General features: G+C 40.6%; 1 protein-coding gene across 2 annotated transcripts in view; it reads left to right on the top strand.

Moving 5' to 3' along the window:
* The window catches only part of fam184ab (family with sequence similarity 184 member Ab), a 219,091-nt gene that overhangs the window by 87,039 nt on the left and 108,805 nt on the right, over nucleotides 1-23,247 (top strand). For both annotated transcript variants that reach the window (XM_030722256.1, XM_030722255.1), the window contains exons 5-8: nucleotides 110-193; nucleotides 1,120-1,371; nucleotides 11,878-12,013; nucleotides 15,108-15,289. In XM_030722256.1, the coding sequence (XP_030578116.1) occupies nucleotides 110-193; nucleotides 1,120-1,371; nucleotides 11,878-12,013; nucleotides 15,108-15,289 (654 nt within the window). The remainder of the gene's footprint in view (nucleotides 1-109; nucleotides 194-1,119; nucleotides 1,372-11,877; nucleotides 12,014-15,107; nucleotides 15,290-23,247) is intronic.

Below are 23,247 nucleotides of genomic sequence, written 5' to 3'. Positions count from 1 at the left end.
CAGAAGTAACAGAGCTATCCAGTTGCTTTATTTTTTTTAAGAAACCAAGTCTGCTGAACTCTCAGCCAGGTGTTTCTTTGTGTCTCCATATTGGGATTTCCTGCCGCAGGTTGATTCTCTGACGGAGCGGGTGGAGGAGCTCAAACAGGACAAGAAGAGATTGGTGGAGGAGTACGAGGCCAAACTCAGCAAGGTACAGTGCGTCTGTAGAATATAAATTACATTTACAGTAATAACCACCACTAATAAATGTTAAACTTATATCTAAGTTTAACACAGGCCAGTGTTTTTTTGCGATTGCCCACCCTGCCCAAAGTGTGTTCACCTGTGGTTAATTGTTCCCACCCGTCTTGTTTTGCAATTAGCCCTTTGTATAGTCTTGTCTTCCCCTTGTCTTTGTAAGGTCCTACTTGTTTCCTGGTTTCTGTTTTTACCTTTTGTTGCTGATTTTCTTGGACAGATTTTCAGTAAAGCTTGTTTTTTTTCGTGTTTTTGATCTGTGATATTTATTAATGTTTTAAATAAAGTGTGGGTGCACTTCCTTTCCCTGCCGTCACTACTGTCACAAATACAGAGTAATTCTGTCTAAATCCAACCCAAAAACCTAATTCTGAGTCCAGATTAAAGGTGTGATATTTTAAAAATAAGCCAAAAAATTTAAAAGGTTTGCACACATAATGTCTCATCTGGCACCAGGCTCGGCTAAATGTCCTTGGATTAGTGATGATTAAAAAAGCCTGAAAATTTTATTTGTTGGCACTATAGTGTTGACGCTGCTGAAAGTGAAGGCTGTCATCTGCAGATCTGTGTACAGGAGAAGCCACCGTAGCACTTAAGGACTGCATTTAGATGCTATTAATTCAATAAAAAAAAAAAAAAAAAATCCTCATTGGCAGTAAACACTGTTAGGAAAGTCATTTTGGCTCCAGCTTTCACTTACATTGGTTATTTTAGGACAAGACTGCATTATTGTGAGAAATGTTTTTAAACCTTTCAACATAAAGTTACAGTTTTCATTAAAATTGGGAGGTTTATTAATTAGTTTTGCACCGAAAATGTTTTTGGCTTAAATCTCTTCCACAGTGATAAACACTTTCACAGGTCTGTGTTTGTCCCCAGGCTCAGGCCTTTTATGAACGCGAGCTGGAGGCCATGAAGAGAACCCAGCAGCTGACCGCCGACAACCTGTTGGCGTGGAAGCGCACTGAGGCCGAGCTGCGGCGGGAGTTTCAGACTCAGGAGGCGGCGCTCCAGAAAACCCTCGGAAAGCTGAGGGCCGAGCTGGCCAGGGTGTCGGATGAGGCTCGGGAAAACCGGGAGAAGTCCCACAAGCTGCAGGCGTCGCTCAACACTGCAGAGAGCACTGTCAAGGTGAGTGTGAACCCTCACCTGCTCAATCAAAACCCACACATCCATGAGTAACATGCTTTCGCTATAACTGGACTACAAAGACTCACCAGAAGATGGATGGAAGAGTGATAGCTGAAAACCTTTTAATTTAATTGAGCAGAGTCATACTATGATGCAAAATTTTACTATCTGTACTCAAAGACAAAGTATGTGAGAAGAAATTAAATTAAATGTCATCCTCTTCATATGGATAGTCACTTTATAGATTAAATTATGAAGAGTAGATGCTCATCAAGTTATCCAGCCTGAGCCTTAATTTAACTTCTAGTTCTTTTCATATATTAAAACTGGTATTTTTCAGTATTTTTATATTAATGGATCAAATAACAAGGTTGCTCACATTTCCTTCCTCTCAGGAGCATTTTAGCATGCTGGATCTCACTGTTTTGGGGCCTTCAGCTTGACTTTTTTCATCTTCCCACGCAAAATAAACCAGGAAGATATTGTCATCATAATGTCCATCCATATGGGTCTATAGACGGTCTATAGATATAGTATATATACTTTAAAACCGCAAGGAGTTGAGTCATGAAATTTGGCAACACAATATTCATATTTCTGTATGTTTAGTACCCTTTGTACACACACACTGCTAATTATAATGAATAATATATGCTAATGATATGTAGCATCTTTCTCATGTCCGATTGGCTTAGCCTAATCATATGATCATATGGTGCTGTGTGATTGGCTTTACCTATTTGACCCTTATTGACTGAAATGGAGAAAATGCGAATTTCCCATATCCAGCAACTGACCTCGGTCACTGAACAGCTGGCAGTAGCTGGTAGTGAGAAACTGGGGAATCCACATTTCTAGGTAAAGAGCCAGTCTGTTCATAGTAACATCAGTTCTAGCCTGCAGCCTTATTGATTAACCTGTGATGCCAGCTTCTGATTGGCTAAGCTTGTCTAACATGTTGGTCAGGGATGACTCATGGCCATAAATAGTACAGACTATGACTCATCATTGAGCAATATTAAAGCCATACCTACTGCTCAGCCATGTTGCTCAAATGTAAACGACATGGTTGTCTTATGTCAGCAGATTATGTAGTATGGGTGCATTATGTAGTAATATTCCTGTACACACATGAGTATAATATGATAAGAGTACCTTGCAATTATCCATTATGCCTGGCTTATTGTTATAGGTTATGTAAACACAAACACATTATGTAGTGGACACCCTTGTAGAAGAGTGCAGTGTGCACGCTAATTTGTTTTCCATGGAAAGGTTTTTGTCTGTTCTAGGATGTGGTTACCAAAGAAGTATTGGTAGAAATGTTAACCACAGAATATAATTTCTTACAGCATGCTTAAAATGGTTTTGATTTAATGAGCTTTGTTAATATTGAAAACATATTTTTTGCTGGAATATGTATTATATCTTTACTAACCCAGGGGTGACTAAAAACATTTGGATAAAAGTTTGGGGCAAGACTCCAAATTAGGGCAAAACAGTTTTGCAGTAGGTAATAAGATGTCTGCTGAAGGGTTTCAGTTATGAAACAGGGCTGTAATGTTATCCTGACTTCTACATTTATTTTATATTTTCATTAATCGCAGGACGATATCCCCGTCGGTGATGGGTCTTGTTTTGATTCAGTGCTCCCACAAGAGCTGTAGCAAACAGCTGTTTAGAACTGGTGGTGGCAACTAACCCACATGGTTTACACTCTGCGAAGTTGGTCTCTTATAAGAGAAAGATGGTGGTTTGCTTCTAGATCTAAAACAGTGATCCTATATCACACAGTTAAAAGGGTTCACTTAGCTGTTGTAAGAAATCTAATCTAGGATGTAAGAGAAAAACAGCTCTGCCCTGATTCAATAGGTAGCAAATATCAAGCTTGGTGTCCTGCCCAAGTTTATTAGATCAGTATTGCATAAAGTGTCATGCAGTGAACTTGTAAAATTCCTCAGATCATGCAGTCTGTAGGTGCTGTAAAGGAGAGCGTTTATTAAACCATTAAATTGTTAAGGCCAATAGAAACACGCAACAAATTAACACTTACGGTGCTCCAAGTTGGCTGATTGTCTAGACTGCTTACATTAACTCATTAAGATGATATGTCAGTAAGATTATGTTTAAACTTACTGTGCTTACCTGCCTTCTCCGGGTAATTTAGAGGACGAGCTGATCAAAAACATGGAAGCTGATGAACAGTAAATGATTAAAAACAGCGCTGTGCTTTTCCACAGCCGACCTGTGTACTGAGAGCAAATGATGCTTGACCGTGCAGCCTAATTTGTCCCATTACGCTAAAGCAGTCGGCTGTGTCTCTGCCATTAAATATATTTTAGGATAGTTTAAGCAGACATATATGTAAGGCCTTACTGCATATGTGTCTCTCAGCAGCATATGTTGAAAGATATTATCAGCCAGTAATGGCCTGTCGCAGCTGTATCGGTGTGCATGTTACATGTATGATCTCTGGGGGCATTTTGCACATTTGAGGCCCACTATGGATAAGTTACCAGTCTACTACAGGGCTAACGCAGAGAGACAAACATTCACGTTTTAGAATCCCTGTATGTGTAAGATTAATGGATGTAACACACAGTTTTACTCCCCATTTGCAGCTTGTGCTGGCATTACAGTAGATTCTGCATGAGCTTAACCTCTCAGCATTCACCAAGTTATCAGCAAGCCACCTAAGAGTTGGGTTAGCTTTGGGTTACATTTTAATGACAAACTGATTAGTTTCCTCCCCCAAAAAAACTTTCAAACAGACTTCTGTTATATGATTTCCATTAACTGGTAATTATGGCTTGTGACTCAAACCACTCTTTGATAGATCTTGTGCTCTCTCCTGGCTAAAATTTCTACAATTTTCCCATAGATCGGAACTTTTGTTAATATTTAATAATTGAAATAATTCAAAGCTCTACCGTCAGTTTCCATTGTTCTTATGAGTCAGGTCGTAACACTCAGTCATTCATGTGAAAAAGAAAGTTTTTACAGGTCTCTATGCAGACTTCTGAAAAACTAAGGACACCCTTACTGCTTCCATAAGGTGTAAGAGGGTAAGTAGTAGCCAGGTGCTGCTAAACAAATGCACTCGATTAACTGATCATCCCCAAATAAGAAGCTTTGGCAGTTTGTTGGTCTGGAGGTTCAGGTGTGTGTGTGTTATTCTTACCAGGAATAATAGGGCAGCACAGCTCTCATTCAAACAAATCACAAAAACGTCTGGAACAATGTCCTTTGGATGGAGGAGACCAAAGTGGAGATGTTTGACCATAATGCACAGCGCTGTGCTTGGTGAAAACCACACACATCATATCAGCAAAACTTGCTGTCAGTCATTGTGGTGGAGGGGTGATGATTTGAGCATGTTTTGCAGCCACAGGACCTTTCCTGGCTCAGACTTACGCTGCAGTCACTGAGTTGACCATGAACCTCTAGAAAACTGTATGCCAAAGTATTCTAGAGTTAAATGTGAGGTCATCTGTATGAGCGCTAAAGCTTGACCCAAATCGGGTCATTCAAACAGGGTAATGATCCCAAACACAGCAGCAAATCTCTAACAGAGTGTCTGAAAAAGAGGTGCTGCAATGGCCCGAAGTTCAGACATTAACATGACTGAAGTGTGGCAGGATCTTAAGAGAGCTGTGAATAAACAGATTCCCTCAAATCTCAATGAACTGAAGCAACACTAAAGAAAAATGGGCCAAAATTCCTCTTCAACCAACCACGAATCCTTCAAGTTGCTGCTGCTAAAGGTGGTTCTACAATCTATTGCAGTGGGTTTTTTTTCTTGGCTCAGAATTACATTAACCACAATTGGCCAGCATGTAGTAATGGCAGTGAGTCTGTTACCTTTTTTTTTTTTTTTTTTAGATAAATTTAAGCATTTTCCCATGTTTCTGACCATTTTATAAACAAAAATATCTATTATGCTCGAGTAAATGAAATGCCAATGAACCGAACTGGTTAAAACAATACTGAGTATTTTCCTTTTGGCTTTTTGGAGTGCTTTTCAAATCACCCAAACTATCCAGCACACTGAGGCCCTATTCTTTTTATGACAGCAAAAATAGGAGCACCTCTTATTTCCCAAGCAGATTTTTTTTACATTTTAGTATTTGATTTCTGTAAGATCTTTATCTTCACCGTTGAAAATAAAGCTGGCATGTGCTCCAGGGAGGATTGGTTAAGTAGGTCTGTTTTGTTGTTATGACTCGCTCTGAAGTTTGTGTGAAATTATCGCTGATTGCACAAATAGACAGGAAGGGGTCTCTCCTTCTCGGTGATGCTAAAATTAGGATCAAGGTCAGCAGTGGCTGCAGTGAGCCTGGGGTTAATAATTTTAGCGATCAAAGCAATTAACTATAACCCAGATAAAGAAACTAGAGTAAAGCAGAGCAGAGTGAAACCAGTTTCACTTTGACAGCTTCTCACATTTGATACCTAATACAAGAAGGTAAAACGGATATCAGAGAATAAAGACTATTTGATCCTTTGCTGTTTAAGTGCGCTACACAACAGTTATGTTATTGGGCTGTGAAAGTAATGTCATAATAATCTCTTAATAACAGCCTCAGTATGTGAACAGATCTTTTAATCCTCCACCTCCTGCTGTGAGCTCATTGTTGGATGATAATAGATTTTAATTTGACCTCAACAAGCTCGCAGCAGAGGCTTCGGTCTCTAGTTTGATTTACACGTCTTGCACCTCATCACTCTGCTGTCCTATGCAGCTGTTAGCATTCACGCAAGTAGAGACACATTTTTAGACTCGTCACAAAATTAATTTGACTCTTGAAAATTAAAATGCTGCACCAAATCAAAATGTTCCCAAGTCTCTGGGGGCATAATTACTGTACTGGCACACACTCCATGTGGCGAAACCGTATCATCAAATATCGAGTTAACACTAGTGTGAGACACTTATGGTTGGTGTCAGGATGCTCCAGCGTCTGTTTCACTGTTCTGCTACCCTCCTTTAGCTTATGATTTAGTAGGCAAATCTCCAGAGAAATGCAAGCAAATGATCGCTCGGAGTAACTGAGACAGACGTAATTAATGGCTCAGTGTTCACAAGCTTCTGCAGGAATCTGCATGCCAAAAAAATACAAATTGTCCCCCAAGTGAAATACTCCACTGACGCTGAGTTAAATTGCTGCTGTCACTGTCTTTGGACTAAAAATTTCACTTTCAGGTGAAGCCTATTTGGACTAGTTGGTTGGAGCTTTTAGCAAGATAAAACAAAAAGCAATGTTATCAGGCCCCTTTTTGTATTTAAATGGAAATGCATGAATCACCCAGGTTCAATAAAGATGATTGACAGAGGTGAGGCTGTGTGAGAAAAACGTGTGTGTGTGTGTGTGAGAGTTTAAAGTGGATTAGGAGTGGCTCAAAGGTACAGTAATGACTAAATGTAATTAATATTGGGATTCTTCTGTAAACTCAGCTAAACCAACAAAGATACTGTTAAAGTATTTTCACCTTCATCTGCTAGTGTTAGTCTCACACACACACACACACACACACACACACACACACACACACACACACACACACACACACACACACACACACACACACACACACACACACACGTGTGCACTACACCTGTAGGGACATATATACGTTTTCAATTTAACCCAAACCTTAACAGCCACTAACCTTCCACACAATCTTAACCAAAATTTAGCATTACTATAAAGCCAAGTCTTATTTTTTGTCTTGTCAACAAGTTCCAAAAACTAGTAAGTGCACCTAGCACACACTGGGTGGAATGTTCCTTGCATTGAAGGCCGTTGTGTATCAGCCACTAAAAATAGTCCTCAACAAATTCACTGTTCAGTGAGTTGCATTTACTGTACTAAGAGCTCTGTACAATAAGTTTAAAAAGTAACAATAATGTTATTGGATTGAATGTCTCAACACTTTTAGACTAATCAGATCAGACTGGTTTGAATTAGCCACAGACAGGAGCCTTCAGTGAGGTAAATTCTTGAGGATACCTGTACGTACTACTGAAGAGCAGAAAACGCTGGTTACTCTTTCTAAGATTCAGTAACCAGGACCTGGAACAACATAATATAGTGAGGCAGATGAGCCAAATTGTCACGTCTAGGGCACCACTGACTCGAGAACCATGGATAGTGCTTACAATAAATAGACAAATCCTTTCATCTTCAAAAAGACCAAAAAGGCCTGAGGACTGGCAAAAATATCCACACTTTATCAAAAAGTCTATTCACCCAGCAGTACCTCCCTTCGTCCACCGCCTCCAGCTCTTCTGGAGGGGACACAGAGGTGGTCCCAAGCCCACTGGGAAACATAATCTCTACAGTGTGTCCTGCATTTGCCCCAGGATGCCTGAAGCTCCTCACCTAGGAGGCATTCAGGAGGCATCTTAGTCGCATGACAGAGTTGCCTCCGCTGGGGGTTCTCACACTGTGTGATTTTAGCTCACTGCAAGCCACCCCATGCAATACGGATCTAACAAATCTCGGTAGGATGTTAGGTGTAAAGCAAGTAGACTGTGCTATGGTAATCCCTGCTCAATTGTAACTGTGATGCACAGTTGCAATCCCTTCACTGTTTCTTTCTGATAATCTCCTCCTCTGAGTTTGCTGGAGAGAGTGAGTTGGTGCATCAAGTTCAGATACTGCATGTCCAGCAGACACGGAGCACCATAAGCACTGATTTGGAGCATGTTTCTGTAGACGTGATGAATTTAAGGCTAATAAACACTCTCCCTCAAAGATCCCTATACACCAAGCATATTCAGCAGTCCTTTAAGTTTGTTGCTAGCCACACTGTGTGACATAAATCTAACAAATTTGGATAGAGTATCAGTTTTGCCTGCACTCTCTTTAGTTGTTTTTCCAGGCCTTTGCAACACAATAGCAATGTCTTTGTTGTCCCAGCTGGGTGACAGTTTATCCAAATAAGCTCGTTCTGCCTCGACACATCTTGAATTTTTTTCTTTGTTTGAATCCCAAAGATTCAATTTGCATGTTTTCCTTTAGTTTATTCTGTTTGAGTTTGTTTTTAGCACATCTGTTCATGCATTCCTATTGGTTGGCTAGTAGATGTAGGTCATAGCAGCAGTTACATTGTTGGCTGAATCCTGAATTTCTGACTCTCCCTGACTTTATTTGGATGTGAGACCAGTAAACAACAAACTTTAAACTTCTCCCACTATGCAACGAGCACCACAGTTTTAACAAGATTCTTTTACATTGTTCATTTTATGTCTGGGACAGCCCAAAATTTCATAGTGCTTGACTTGCCTCAGCCATTCTGAGGCTCCTCTGAATGACTAAGCTCCACACCCTATTTAAGATGAGCCTAGGCATCCTTTGGAAAGAGTTCATTTCCATTTTTGGCTTTTCACATTCAAAAACTCTGCATTTTTCAGCAATGCTGGTTTGGTCAAAATGTGAGATTTTGTCTTCACAAAAACAAATATACCTTTTGTCAGGTGTCCTAAGTTGACCTGGCTGAATCCTGCTTTGGCATTTAAACAACTGTGTCGAACCCCAGCCTAACCCAGCTCTAATTTTGGACTTGAAGCTGAGTCTCTCTCTTGAAATAGTCCTGTGATGAAAGGAGGTCTCCAAAATTTTCCACTTTCACTTTGCTTTATTCACAGATAGTCATACACTGCATTATTGGTAAAGATACTCGTACAAATAGCATATTTTTTGCCTTTACCATCACAAAGACATGCCCAACCCTAAGCTTGGCCTTAGCTAGTTCTTACATTGACCCAAAACTTTTTTCCTGTGTACTTTTAACACAAATGGAGGTAAAAATATAGGATAGATAAAACACTGTGCCAGTGTTTCGGTATATAATCCCTGAAATGTAAAAGCTGAAGTGGTCCTATCCTGTCTTATCTAAACCTAGCAGTCATAAAGTGCAACTACTTTGCTTGAGGGAAATCAGTATACACACAGTGTTTAACGCACTCACACATATCAGGTCTAATTTGTGTGACTCCTCAGTGGTTTTCATCATACTGAGGTTTCATTGTCTTAGCTGTAGCAGCGGTAATTAAGTTTGAGGGAGGCTGTTTGATGGGATTGAAAGATGTGAAATTGCCTCTCATGAGTTCTCGCAGAGTGCTAAATCACAAAGCTACTGTACTCTGTGTGTGTGTGTGTGTGTGTGTGTGTGTGTGTGTGTGTGTGTGTGTGTGTGTGTGTGTGTGTGTGTGTGTGTGTGTGTGTGTGTGTGTGTGTGTGTGTGTGTTCGCCTCAAATCACTCCCTGAAGTCTAGCTCATATTAATTGAGCACCAGTCACTATTTATAGTCTCAATATTCAGTATTAATATTCTGCCAATATTCTGAGAGTTTGATAAACTGGCTACAACTGCTGCCTGCTAACTTCATTCAGCTACAACCTTTGGATTACAATACAAGGGTGAAGTTAATCATGTGCAAGTTTTTTTAGAAAAAAAAAAAAAAAACAACTTCACTTTTGTATATTAAGGTGCCTTTCAAAGGCTCTTAATTGCTTAAAATATTAATGTACTGCACTTCGCTTTTTGCAATGACCAAGCAAGTGTAAGGTCTGTCTTCATCATCAAGTTTGCTGACGACACTGCTGTTGTGGGACTAATCTCTCACAATGAGGAGACAGCCTACAGGAGAGAGGTCTCCCGCCTGGAGAACTGGTGCCAGGAGAACCACCTCCTGCTCAACGTCAGCAAAACAAAGGAACTGATCGTGGACTTCAGCAGGAAGCAGCAGAGGGACTACCATCCACTTGTCATCAGTGGTGCTGAGGTGGAAAGAGTGGACACTTTCAAATACCTGGGAGTGACCATCTCACAGGACCTGTCCTGGACTCATCACATAAACATCACTGTGAAGAAGGCCAGACAGCGTCTCTACCTCCTCAGGCGGCTGAGAGACTTCAAGCTCCCACTCAAGGTGCTCAGGAACTTTTACACCTGCACCATTGAGAGCATCATGCGTGGGAGCATCACCACCTGGATGGGAAACTGCACCAAGCAGGACTTCATGGCCCTAAAAAGGGTGGTTCGTTCAGCTGAACGGACCATCAGAACCACCCTCCCCAACCTGCAGGACATTTACACCAAGCAGTGCAGGCTGAGGGCCATGAAGATCCTAAAACAGCCCAGCCACCCCGGACACTCTCTCTTCTCCCTGCTCCCATCAGGCCGGCGTTACCGCTGCCTGAGGGCTAAGACTGAAAGGTTGAAGAAGAGTTTTTACCCACAAGCCATCCGTCTGCTCAACTCTGAGCCCTAACTGGACCATTATTGCACAATGTAAATATTATAATTTATAAAAGTGTGTATAGTGTATAGTATATAGAGTATAGTGTATAGTGTGAATTACTTTTTTTCTTATTTTTATTCTTCTTATTTATATGTGTGTGTATATATGGTTGCAGGTACAAAATACATTTCACTGTGCATTGTACTGTGTATAACTGTGCATGTGACAAATAAACACTATCTTAATCTTAATCTTAATCTTAATCAATAGCATAGCTTAGCTCATAATAGTACTTAACATGTGATCTAATATATAACAAGTACATTTACTAAGGTTGCATTTCATTCAGTTTAACATTGCCAGCAAATAACGTAACTATTGGACCTATAACCAAATATTTGATAATTATTCAGCTTTTAGGGATTTTATTTGTTTTAAATGTTGGAGCATGGACTAGGGCTAAAAGTTCCCTCACACCAAAAATTCAGAGAGAGAGTGAAAAACATCTCCCTCCTGGTGTGTGCCTGATAGTCTTTGTACTTAGTGAGAGAAATAAAAATGTCATCTTTCTCTCTGAGTACACATTTTTCTGTAAACAGCAAAGATGTTATCTACGTCCCTAACTTTGGGCATGAATGAGTTGTTAAAAAAAAAAAAATCCCCCTCTGTACAGTTGTACTTTTTATAGAGGTCAAAACTGTTTTTGTACCAGGTTATGAACATTGTTTTTAATACTGTGCTGAACATGTTAACATTTGAGTCTACGGGACTCACTTTTGGAGCCAGTCTCAAGTGCCCACTTGAGTTTTTACTTTTTGATTTGTTTTGATTTGGTGTTTTGTTTTTTTTGTTTGTTTTTTTACACACATCTGAGTTTTTTGGGTTTTTTTTTTTTTTTTTTTTTTTTGTTTTGAGTAACAGTATTATTCATTCATATCTCTGGTCAGCTGGTGAGTTTAAGTCAAATATTCATTCTCTTTTAGATACTTAGAAGCTTAGAAGTGAACCAGTGCATTTATTGGCTGGTCTTTAATGGTGTTTGAAAACAGCTGTCTGCAATATCTGAAAGTAGTAAAAATAAACCAAAACGAGCTGTATGTCAGCACAAGCCATTAATCTAGTCATTGGTCGGTGTCATTTAGGCTGAGGGTAAATTATAACAGTATTATTTCCCACTCTAAAGATTTTAGAGGTTGATTATTTTTCTTTTTAACTTCCATTTTCTGTTTTACTGTGTTCATTTGACTCTTCTCCAGGACTTAACCAAGCAGCTGGATGAAGTGACCCAGAACTCAGAGATTGTGGAAATCCGTCAGAAGGAGGCTGAATGTGAACTAGAGGCAGCCAGAGACCGAGTTCAGCAGCAGGCAACTGAAATACTCCTCAAAGCCAGTAAGACCCACAACCGCTTTCCCTTCTCGTTTTATAATGCCAATGAATACTTGCATCCATGCTACCTTCAAGATGTGCTCTGCTTTTCATGCAAACGCATCAAACATATCAACTTACTGTATATGCAGACTAATAGCGTTCCCCGTCAGTACCTCCCAGCAGAAGAAGCCCTGCTGACAACAGTGCCCAGTTTGTGGTGTGTCTGTGTTTGTGTGCACATGTAAATTGCTAAATTGGTACGTGTTAGATTCTGATCTAGTATCTTGTGATGTCTCTCCATCAGTACTTTGCTCAACAACATTGCATAAACATTACTGTCTGAAATATGTGAGCAATCGCAGCAACTTAGTGTGGAGTCATTCTCGGCCCATTAGCTCCAATGAGCTCCTTGTGGCCAGTGAGAGTGTTTTATCACTTTCCACTGGAGCTTCTTGCATGTTAGAGACAAATAAGATCCAGCTGGTAAATGCAGCCATGGGAGTCTCATTCCCCACACTACAGATCAGAGGAAAGAAATGACATTGGTTCTTTTTTTTGCCTTTTAAAGTGACTTTAGTCTTTTTTTTTAAAAAAAAACTAAAGTTTTAGCTGTAATATGTAATTGCTTTAGTTGCAAGCAGGATGACATGGTCACCTGTACTTTGCTTGGAAGATGGTGACTTGCTGCAAACACTCGCCATTTACTCTCGAAAAAGTATGACACATACTGGGACTTGAGATTCTTTGCCTTTGCAACAGAAGTTGTGCTTTACCACTGCAACTAACATTTCAAAAGATGCAACTTTTATGAAGGTGAACATTTGTTTCCTGTGTGCTTCGCACTTTTCATAGTTTCACTGCTGCTTGCTGAGCAGTTTAAGTGTCTTTGCAGGCATGTTGGTTCCATGCTAACTACTGAAGACTGTGGCAACCCGCTAGCAATCAAAGCAGTCTCAAGGAAGTTTTTAATGAAGCATCATATAGCTTTTTGTGACCAATTTCATGCTTGCAACTGCTGGCAACCACTAACAACGGACTACACATGTTACCCTAGTGACTAGTCTCTAAGCCTGTGTGAGTAGGACTTTAGCAAACAGAGAATGCCCACAACCTCTAGCAACCATTCGCAACTAGTCAAAGGAATGTACCTTTTTCTTTTGCGACCAATGGTTGCCAGATGGTTGTAGATTGGTCTCTATGTCTGTGTGACTGAGGCCTGGCCTAAGGCTGCAATCACACAATCAGCTCATTACATTGAAGTTGATGACTGATCACTTACAGATGTTCCAAGCTATGGTGGCCTGGGTATCCTAATATATTTACTACCAGGTCATAGGTCAGTCAATGGTATTTGCCACTCTCATTGGTAGTCACTTACTGTAAGTTGCTCACCTGGAAGTTGAGAAAAGTTTATCCGGGGTACTGTCCACTTCCATTTGCCTGTGGTTATTTTGCCAGTCTTCTATGTGGACACAGCTTGTCTTGGGTCTCTGGGAGAACACTGGAGTACCTGGACAGAATCCACACAGGCACGGGGAAAGCATACTAACACCACACAGAGAGGCCCCAGGAGGCCATGGACCCCCTTTCTATGAGACAGTGTTAACCACTGCACCACTGTGTCTTGGCTACTCATTTAATGTCCTTTTTTTTACAAGTGTTAGGGATTTTACCACAATACCATTTTACTTAATGAGAAAGAATAACAACCAAGAAACGTTTGTGTAAGGAGGCCGAGGGGGTGCTGGGTCTTAAAATCAGAGAACTCTTAACCAGAAGGTGTCATGGCAGGTGGTGTGGCAGCCAGAGTTTGGACCCAAATGCAGCACTCGGTATATATTGTCTGCGTTTCCCCTTGTTCCTCTTCGTGTCCTCGTCATTGACTTCCTCATGCTGTGCGCCCTTACGTTCATGTCCATGTTCAACTTCAAGTTCAAGTTCGAGTTTACAGTTTTGTGCTGCTGGCTCCTGACCAGCCCTGTTTATGTTCTGCTAATAAAATCTGAAATTTAAATTTAGCTCTTGCCTCTTGAGTCCTGCTTTGGGATCCTCTGCCTGCCAGCCACTGCACCGTGACGACTGCTGCTGATGACACGACAGAGAACTGACGAACACACAAACAATATATACCCAAGGGATAACGAGAGGAGAGTTGGGGGGAACAGGTGGACAGAATCACACTAACAAGACCAGGGGAAGCACAACTGCACGCGAGACAAGACACTATCAGAATGAGACAGGAAGTGGCAAACACAGAGACCAAGACATGTGAACTTGACACTGAGACTGGGAGGTAAAGGGAGAAGAAGGCACACAGAAGAACATAGTAGTCAAATAAGAATAGGCTATGACCAAGAACTTAATTCAGACAACTAACTAAGGAGGCCTGAAAATGCCGATCCAGGAAACACTACAAAAAGTCACATAACTGAAAACTACAAACCTATAATGACCTAAGGAACAAACAGAGATATATAATAACAGGATTTAAGAGTTCAAAACAGAAAACACTGGGTCAGGACCATGACGGAAGGTGGTCTTTTTGACCTCTGACTATGCAACACTGAAAAATGAAGCAAAAGTGAAAGAGAGTGAAAATGTGAAGCCAAACCGAGCATAAGTATATGCTGAGAATGTTGGTATAATTTTCCTGCATCGGTGGAAAGTTAATCAAAACTCTTAAAATCTAAACTCTCATGATTTTCATAAAAAAAACAAAAAACAGCAAATGCAGTTCTCTTACCAGCTTTAATTTACCAAAAATGTCATGCATAAGAAATAGGCCAGTGGGGCACCCTGCATTTGGACGGGGGTTGATTCCGCCCCACATTTTGACATACATTTGTTGCAAATCTCCACCCCACTGTCTAATAAAGACCAAAAGCAAAAAAATAAATAAAAATAAAAAATCTTAAAAACAATCGAAAGAAATGCTCAAACAAAAACCTATCAGGCTGAAATGAATGACATGAAATGGCAATTCAAGAGCAAATCACAAAATTCTTTGACAGCACTATGTTTTGCATATGTTGGCAGCATCAATAAGAACAGAAACAAGCTGATTATACAGTGTATTGCTTTAATATTTGCATTCTTATCGGCTCTGTCCTGCCAGGTCAGATAAGCAGTCTGCAGGCCACCCAGATGACCCAGGAAGCAGCCATCAGAGACCTGGACAACGAGCGAAGCCGGCTGAAGGACAAGGTGCTGCGGATGGAGGAAGAGAGGGAGGCCCTTCAGAGCCAGGGCCAGGCGCTGGATGAAAGACAGAGACAGCAGCTCCAGGCACTGGAGAAGGTGTGTGTGTTTTTGTATTCATGTCAGACTGGGAACAGCTCTGTTATGAATAACCAATAAGTCATCAAGATGCAGTAAATGAACTTTTCTGTAGACTCTTCTTCACACCAGTTTAAAGTACAAGGACTGTGAAGAACTCAGTGCTCATACTTTAGAGTGTAGCTTTTTGCATTAAATAACAATGTCAGTGTAGTCCACTGATATCAGATTTTCACTTCAAGGTTATGGTTGTTACAAAAAAGTTTGGTAGCCTGGATGAACAATCATCATATCAACTCCCCAGTCCCCTGAAAATTCAGACTTTTTGAGGGAAATAAAAGATTAAAGAAAAAAGTCTAATATCAGGTTTTTGGGGGGTTTTTTCTACAAAAATGAGAAAAAAAAAGATTTACTTTTTCCAGTTTTCCTTCCATGTCTTAGTTTACGATACTGACTATACAAAGGCCATAATCCCCATGTGAGGTGGACGTCTTTCCCAAATCCAGTCTTTGCAGATGCAAAAGGAGTATTTGATTTGAATTATTGATGTATTCAAGCGAGTTGTATTTGTAGAGAATGTAATATTTTTAGATAAGAGCATGTAGCTGTACAGTACGCATAAAGAAATGCCCCATCTATCTTTAGCTTGTTACTTTGACATACAGGGGTTGGACAATGAAACTGAAACACCTGGTTTTAGACCACAATAATTTATTAGTATGGTGTAGGGCCTCCTTTTGCGGCCAATACAGCATCAATTCGTCTTGGGAATGACATATACAAGTCCTGCACAGTGGTCAGAGGGATTTTAAGCCATTCTTCTTGCAGGATAGGGGCCAGGTCACGACGTGATGCTGGTGGAGGAAAACGTTTCCTGACTCGCTCCTCCAAAACACCCCAAAATGGCTCAATAATATTTAGATCTGGTGACTGTGCAGGCCATGGGAGATGTTCAACTTCACTTTCATGTTTATCAAACCAATCTTTCACCAATCTTGCTGTGTGTATTGATGCATTGTCATCCTGATACACGGCACCGCCTTCAGGATACAATGTTTGAACCATTGGATGCACATGGTCCTCCAGAATGGTTCGGTAGTCCTTGGCAGTGACGCGCCCATCTAGCACAAGTATTGGGCCAAGGGAATGCCATGATATGGCAGCCCAAACCATCACTGATCCACCCCCATGCTTCACTCTGGGCATGCAGCAGTGTGGGTGGTACGCTTCTAGATAAGATAAGATAGTGTTTATTTGTCACATGCACAGTTATACACAGTACAATGCACAGTGAAATGTATTTTGTACCTGCAACCATATATACACACACATATAAATAAGAAGAATAAAAATAAAAAAAAAAGTAATTCACACTATACACTATACTCTATATACTATACACTATACACACTTTTATAAATTATAATATTTACCGTATTTTCCGGACTATAGAGCGCACCATACTATAAGCCGCACCTACAAATTTTTTGGAAAAAACTGGAAACGTACATATATAAGCCGCACCGGGCTATAAGCCGCTGGTATCTCCGCCGCTCTCGGTTTTCCACAATTACTCGGCACTCAGCAGAGGGGGACAGACAACCCCAAATTTGAGTTATAACAAGTCAATTCACCATTGATTCGTTCACGCCGAGCTTACGTGCAGCGGCTCTATTTCCCTCCTGTAGTGCCAGGTCGATAGCCCTCAACTTAAAAGCGGCATCATAGGAAGTTCTTTTTGTGGTTTCCATGATGAGGGAGTTTGAAAAAAATCTCTTTTGTGCCTGCTGCTAGCACTTGTTGGCACTTTCTTCTTTGATTTCCAACTTTGACGTCCCATGATTCATATCCTGCTAAAGAGCCCCCTGGTGGTTAAAGAAAAATCCACAGAAACGCCGCACCGGGCTATAAGCCGCATGGTTCAAAACGTGGGAAAAAAGTAGCGGCTTATAGTCCGAAAAATACGGTACATTGTGCAATAATGGTCCAGTTAGGGCTCAGAGTTGAGCAGACGGATGGCTTGTGGGTAAAAACTCTTCTTCAACCTTTCAGTCTTAGCCTTTCAGTCTTCTTCTTTGGGCTTCTCCACACCGTAACTCTCCCGGATGTGGGGAAAACAGTAAAGGTGGGCTCATCAGAGAACAATACATGTTTCACATTGTCCACAGCCCAAGATTTGCGCTCCTTGCACTATTGAAACCGACGTTTGGCATTGGCACGAGTGACCAAAGGTTTGGCTATAGCAGCCCGGCCATGTATATTGACCCTGTGGCGCTCCTGACGGACAGTTTTGGTGGAAACAGGAGAGTTGAGGTGCACATTTAATTCTGCCGTGATTTGGGCAGCCATGGTTTTATGTTTTTTGGATACAATCCGGGTTAGCACCCGAACAACCCTTTCAGACAGCTTCCTCTTGCGTCCACAGTTAATCCTGTTGGATATGGTTCGTCCTTCTTGGTGGTATGCTCACATTACCCTGGATACCGTGGCTCTTGATACATCACAAAGACTTGCTGTCTTGGTCACAGATGCGCCAGCAAGACATCCACCAACAATTTGTCCTCTTTTGAACATTATGTCACCCATAATGTTGTGTGCATTGCAATATTTTGAGCAAAACTGTGCTCTTACCCTGCTAATTGGACCTTCACATTCTGCTCTTACTGGTGCAATGTGCAATTAATGAAGATTGGCCACCAGGCTGGTCCAATTTAGCCATGAAACCTCCCACACTAAAATGACAGGTGTTTCAGTTTCATTGTCCAACCCCTGTATTTAGTGTGCTGCAGAGGAGTGCCCAGAGATTAGGAAGAAAATCAACCTTACGTGTGCAATAAACTTTAAAACGTGTGGTTGAACAGTTGAAAGGGTTTAACCTGTCGATCACAGCTTTTGCAAACTCTGAAAAAAGGACAGCTGCTCCCCTTTTTAAAAATCGAGACCGTTAAAGGTCAGATGATTTAAGCAACAGCATAGTCAGCAGACCAACCACAGCCGATAGTAAATGTCAAGTGTTGCAGCCTCATATGTGTTTTCCCATCCTTTATATCTGACATTTGTGCAGTGTAATCCTCTGGGAGCTGAGAGAGTTCTCCCACTGAGTGAGGCTGCTGTGAATTTAAATGTCTTCCTCAGGATAATGGAAGATCTCGGATCACTTAAACTTTATGGCACCTGCTATGGCTGCAGCAATGTTTCCAAGACTTTAACACTGATTCATCGCAATAATCTGGCTCTTGAGGAAAGAATTTACAAATGGGTTATATAAACTAAACTAAATGTGACAAAGATGAAATATTGCAGTTTTTAATTTGTGGATTTTTTTTTTTTCCCCCTCCAGAATTTTTGTCCCACATAACTTCATAAGTAGAGGAGATATCCACACAGAGTTTTCACATCTGAAAAATATACTTTGGGCTCTTTTAAAAACTGTAACTAAATCAGTTTTATTCCCAATAAAAGGGTGTAAAATCTAAAGCTAAAATCTCATTTTTGTTCATTTTTCTCTAACCAGCTTTGAGTGTCAGTATCTTGGGATCAGTTATCTGTTTCCTGATAATTCTCTGGAAAGAACTTTGCATTTTGGGTAAACTGTCAAAGGTTTGTTGGTCATATTTTAACCAATACTACTGTAGTTTATAGCAGTGAAACAGAGAAATAACATTGGTGTTCATGTGTCCATTATTATAGTTTTGGTCATATCACATTGATCACACAACATTAGGTTCTACAGAAGTTTTTTCAAAATGCAAAATGCAGCAGAAGCACTTGTTTGAGAGGGTCTCAGGACCCTCAGTGGAGCAGCAGACAAAGACGCTGCACTGAACATGAATGTCACAGTAACTGGATGTTTCCCTCAAAAGTTTAGTGAAGTGAGTAAAAGGGATATAATGTCTAATGCCAAAAGAAAACAGTCACAAGCTCAACAGGCAATGAAGCAAGAAATTAGGAAGAGAGCATTCCCATCTGCAGTAATTTATATTTGGTGATGCGACACTGTTCTGGGACCTCTCCACCCTTGCATATGGAAGCCAGAGGTAACGAAAGCAGCAGCACGACCCCGTAAAGGACAGACAAGGTAACAGGGCCAACAGATGAGATACTCATCAAGTCAGAGCGTGAAAGAAGGATGGACCGGTACTTATAGTGTTTTTCTCCTCAATGCAAAGCGGCCCGTGCACTGAGGGCTAAAGAAGCTTAAGTAGTGTAACTAATGCTCTGCGTTAGTCCAAAACTGCAATCAATCAAATCTGACCCCTTCAGAATCAGCTAACCACTTCTTTTGACTATAGTAATCCTGACTGAAATAGTTTTATGAGACAGGATTTTTAAAAGATAGATAAAGGCCCCATGCCCTATATAAATTTACTCCTATCAATCTTTTAAAAAGGAAATACTTTGTAGAACTGCTTTCTTTTGAATTCTTTTTTGAATATCTGCCACCATTCTCGGCTTTAAGTGATCTAATTTCACTTTCTGGCAGTGAATGTACAGCATTAGCAAACTAAATTAAAGTTAAATAAATGTAAACATTGTAACAGATAATGCCATGTGCTAAAACAGATTCTTATAATTACATAATTTAACTGTAAATGTAGCAAAGTTTGGCACTTTTCCTTAAAAGTGAAATCTATGCAAATTTGAATCTTTTTTGGCCATGCTGAACATGATTTCTTCTTTGTTTGTTTTTTAAGACAAACATTTGATCAATTATGGTTGAAAATGAGCAACATTAGGGAACTAGAGCCTAAAGATAATTTCATTGGCCTGACTTTAATTAGGGAACATGTGGGAAAAGTCATTAGATTAATTGGAACTTTGGTTTTCTTTTCCATTCTCTCTTATTGCTATTTTCTCTTTTTTTTTCCTTTGAGGTTTTTTTTCCCTGTTTCTCTGTAAAAGGGCAAATTAACCTCTCATGATGTTTATGCCCTGTTGTTTGTGTCACGCTGTGGAGATGTGTCGCCCTTGGCTTTGTTGGCCATATGATAGCACAGCCTGCTTGCCCAGTTTGACCAGTTTGTTAGATGCTTTTTGGTAGATTTCCAAAACAGCCTTTGGTTTGGAGCAATTATTGCACACTAATATGATCACTCTTTGATCAGAGCTTATTTTTTTTCATGTTGCTGCCAGTGTTTGATGATCTGCCAGAGGTTTAATGTGAATTGTAAGGGTGAATGAAGTATAAATTGTACATGTTTCTAAAATGTGTCATACTGAGAAGTTATGTTGGTCAGTCAAAGTGACTTAAGAAGTTAATGTGTTCATATTTTTTTAGGACCCTACTGCAGTATTTTGGGGTTCAGTTTACTGGACAATGGACAAGTTTTGTATAAATCATTTTTCACACAAAAGTAAACATTTAATTAGTAATGAGTGAATATATCAAGCTTAAATGTGCCCTCTGGAGTTATGTTTAAATAGTATTACTGAATAGACTGGGATGTTATCACAGTATTACATTTGTCACAAAAGTATAGAAACACTAAGGTATTAGGGATATGATTTTCAGTACCATCTAAAAACAGATGCCTCTCTATCTAATAAACCAACAGCAGTATTATAGTTTCTGAATCCACAAGATCAGTGAGCAGCAGTATGGCTTCATGGCAAGAAAGAGAACAACAGGTGACATGCCTGCTTTGAGAGTGTTGATAGAGAAGGATAGAGAAAGTCAGAAGGAGTTGCACTGTGTCTTTGTGGATCTGGAGAAAGGATATCATACGGTACAGAGAGAAGAACTGCGGTACTGCATGAGAAAGTCAGAAGTGGCAGAGAAGTGTGTGAGGGTGGTGCAGAACATGTGTGAGGACAACAAGACAGAGGTGAGGTGTGCAGTGGGGGTGGACATCTCAACGGGGCTCTCAGCCCCCACGAGGTCAGACCAGAACTTCCATGGACTATGATGTTCACAGATGACATTGTGATCTGTAGTGAGAGTAGGGAGCAGGTGGAAGAGTCTGGAGAGGTGTAGAATACATGTATGTGAATGAGAGGTAGAAAGGTGGAAAGGTGAGCATGCAAGGTGTAGAGATAGTGAAAGCAATGGGCAGTGCAAAAGAGAGGTGAAGAAGAAAGTGCAGGCAGGGTGGAGTGGGTGGAGATGAGTGTCGTGGGTGATTTGTGACAGAATAGCAGGAACAGTGAAAGAGAACGTTTACAAGATGGTAGTAAGACATGCTATGATGTACGGTTTGGAGACAGTGGCATTGACAAAAAGACAGGAGGCCAAGCTGGAGGTGGCAGAGCTGAAAATATTAAGATTTTCACTGGGAGTGACCAGAATGGACAGGATTAGAAAAGAGTATATCAGAGGGACAGCTCAGGTTGAGCAGTTTGGAGACGAAGTTAGAGAGGCAAGGAGATGATTTGGACATAAGTAGACCTCAGAGGAGGTTCATGAATGTAGTGAAAGAAGACATCCAGAGGGTTGGTGTGACAGAGGAGGAGGATAGGGCAGATGATCCACTGGGGCGACCCCTAAAGGGAGCAGCTGAAAGAAGAAAAAGTGTCAGTGAGTGGCTCCATGCAGATGTCCACGCGCTGGCTAATATTGCAGATATTACACTACAAGGGCAGCAACTACAATTTCCTCATCCATACAAACTCTATAGGGACTAGGAAAAAGTATGATAAGAACTTTTTCCTTGCTTATCTTTGGTGTGCACTACTATCTATGTTCACATCTACAAGTGAATATACTCTGGCCTAAAAGGGAGATGCACAAATCTGCACAAAAAGTGCATAAAAACATTATACTGAGGTCAGCGAGCTTTTAAACTGCTGCAAGTAGTTAACAAAAGGTAACAAAGGAAACTAGGAGTTTTTGGGGGGGTACACCATGTGACTAGGAGTATATGTTTGGAAATTTTGCTTCTAGAAAGTCATAACACTTCACACTGGATTGCAGAGCATTTAGGACCGTAATTTGTTGAACAAAGACACATTTGCAGTCCATGACTGCATGAAGTCTAGAAAACATCACCAAATACTGTTTCCTCCCTTTTCTGCATTCAGTTTTGTCTTCAGTAACTGTAAAGAATGCTTTATTACTCTGAGATCAGGTAACTGACTTGGCTGTTGAAAAATATCCCATTTCTTTCACTTGAGAAACTCTTGGGTTGCTTTTGCAGTATGTTCTGGGTTGTCATCCATTTACGCTGTGAATATCTGGCCAATCAGTTTTGCAGCATTTGGCTGAATCTGAGCGGAGAGTATAGCTCTGTACATTTCAGAATTCATCCTGCTACCTCTATCAGCAGGCACATCATCAATAAGCACTAGTGACTAGGGCTGCAACTATCAATTATTTTAGTAATCGAGTATTCTATCGATTGTTCCATCGATTACTCGAGTAATCGGATAAGAAATGCTTTTTTTTTCGTATTAACAGTTCATCTGCATATTTTAACTACCATACTGCAGATTTTTCGCTGCGTGAAACAAACAGGGTGAATGGAGCACCTACAAAGTTCTCTTTTCTTCACTTGCTGATCAGGTGGTTGATGAAGGACCTCCAGATGTTTCCCAGTAAAGGTTTAATGGTGGTTACAGAGGGGAAAAACCTTCTTTTGGACGCTAGAAAAACATTTCCTTTCGCTTCACGTGTATAACAGCTCCGCCTCTTTGCGCTTGCGCAGACAGATTGCACGTAAAACAGCTACCTGGTGCTGTTGTGTTAACAGTGTTTTTGTTGAAAAATTGGGGGCTGCAAGAGCTTAATGTTATAATGCGTTGTATTCAGAAGCATTCTCCTAAATGCGTTTCTATGGTGGGAGCTATAGGTCTTAGTCACTAGTCAGGGATCAAAGCATAAAAAAATATTTTGACGTAGCTAGTGCTAATAGCGACACTTGCTAGTAGTATGTGGTGAGAGCTGAGGTAGCAGCTGAAATTGTCAGCACAGCGAGCACAACACACAAATACGCCAGAGAGCAGTGGAGCCGTGGAAAAACATGTCAGCGATGATCCACTTAGTG

The sequence above is a fragment of the Archocentrus centrarchus genome, chromosome 24, assembly GCF_007364275.1.
Source record: "Archocentrus centrarchus isolate MPI-CPG fArcCen1 chromosome 24, fArcCen1, whole genome shotgun sequence".
NCBI lineage: Eukaryota > Metazoa > Chordata > Actinopteri > Cichliformes > Cichlidae > Archocentrus > Archocentrus centrarchus.
This window is presented reverse-complemented; position numbering and strand designations above follow the sequence as displayed.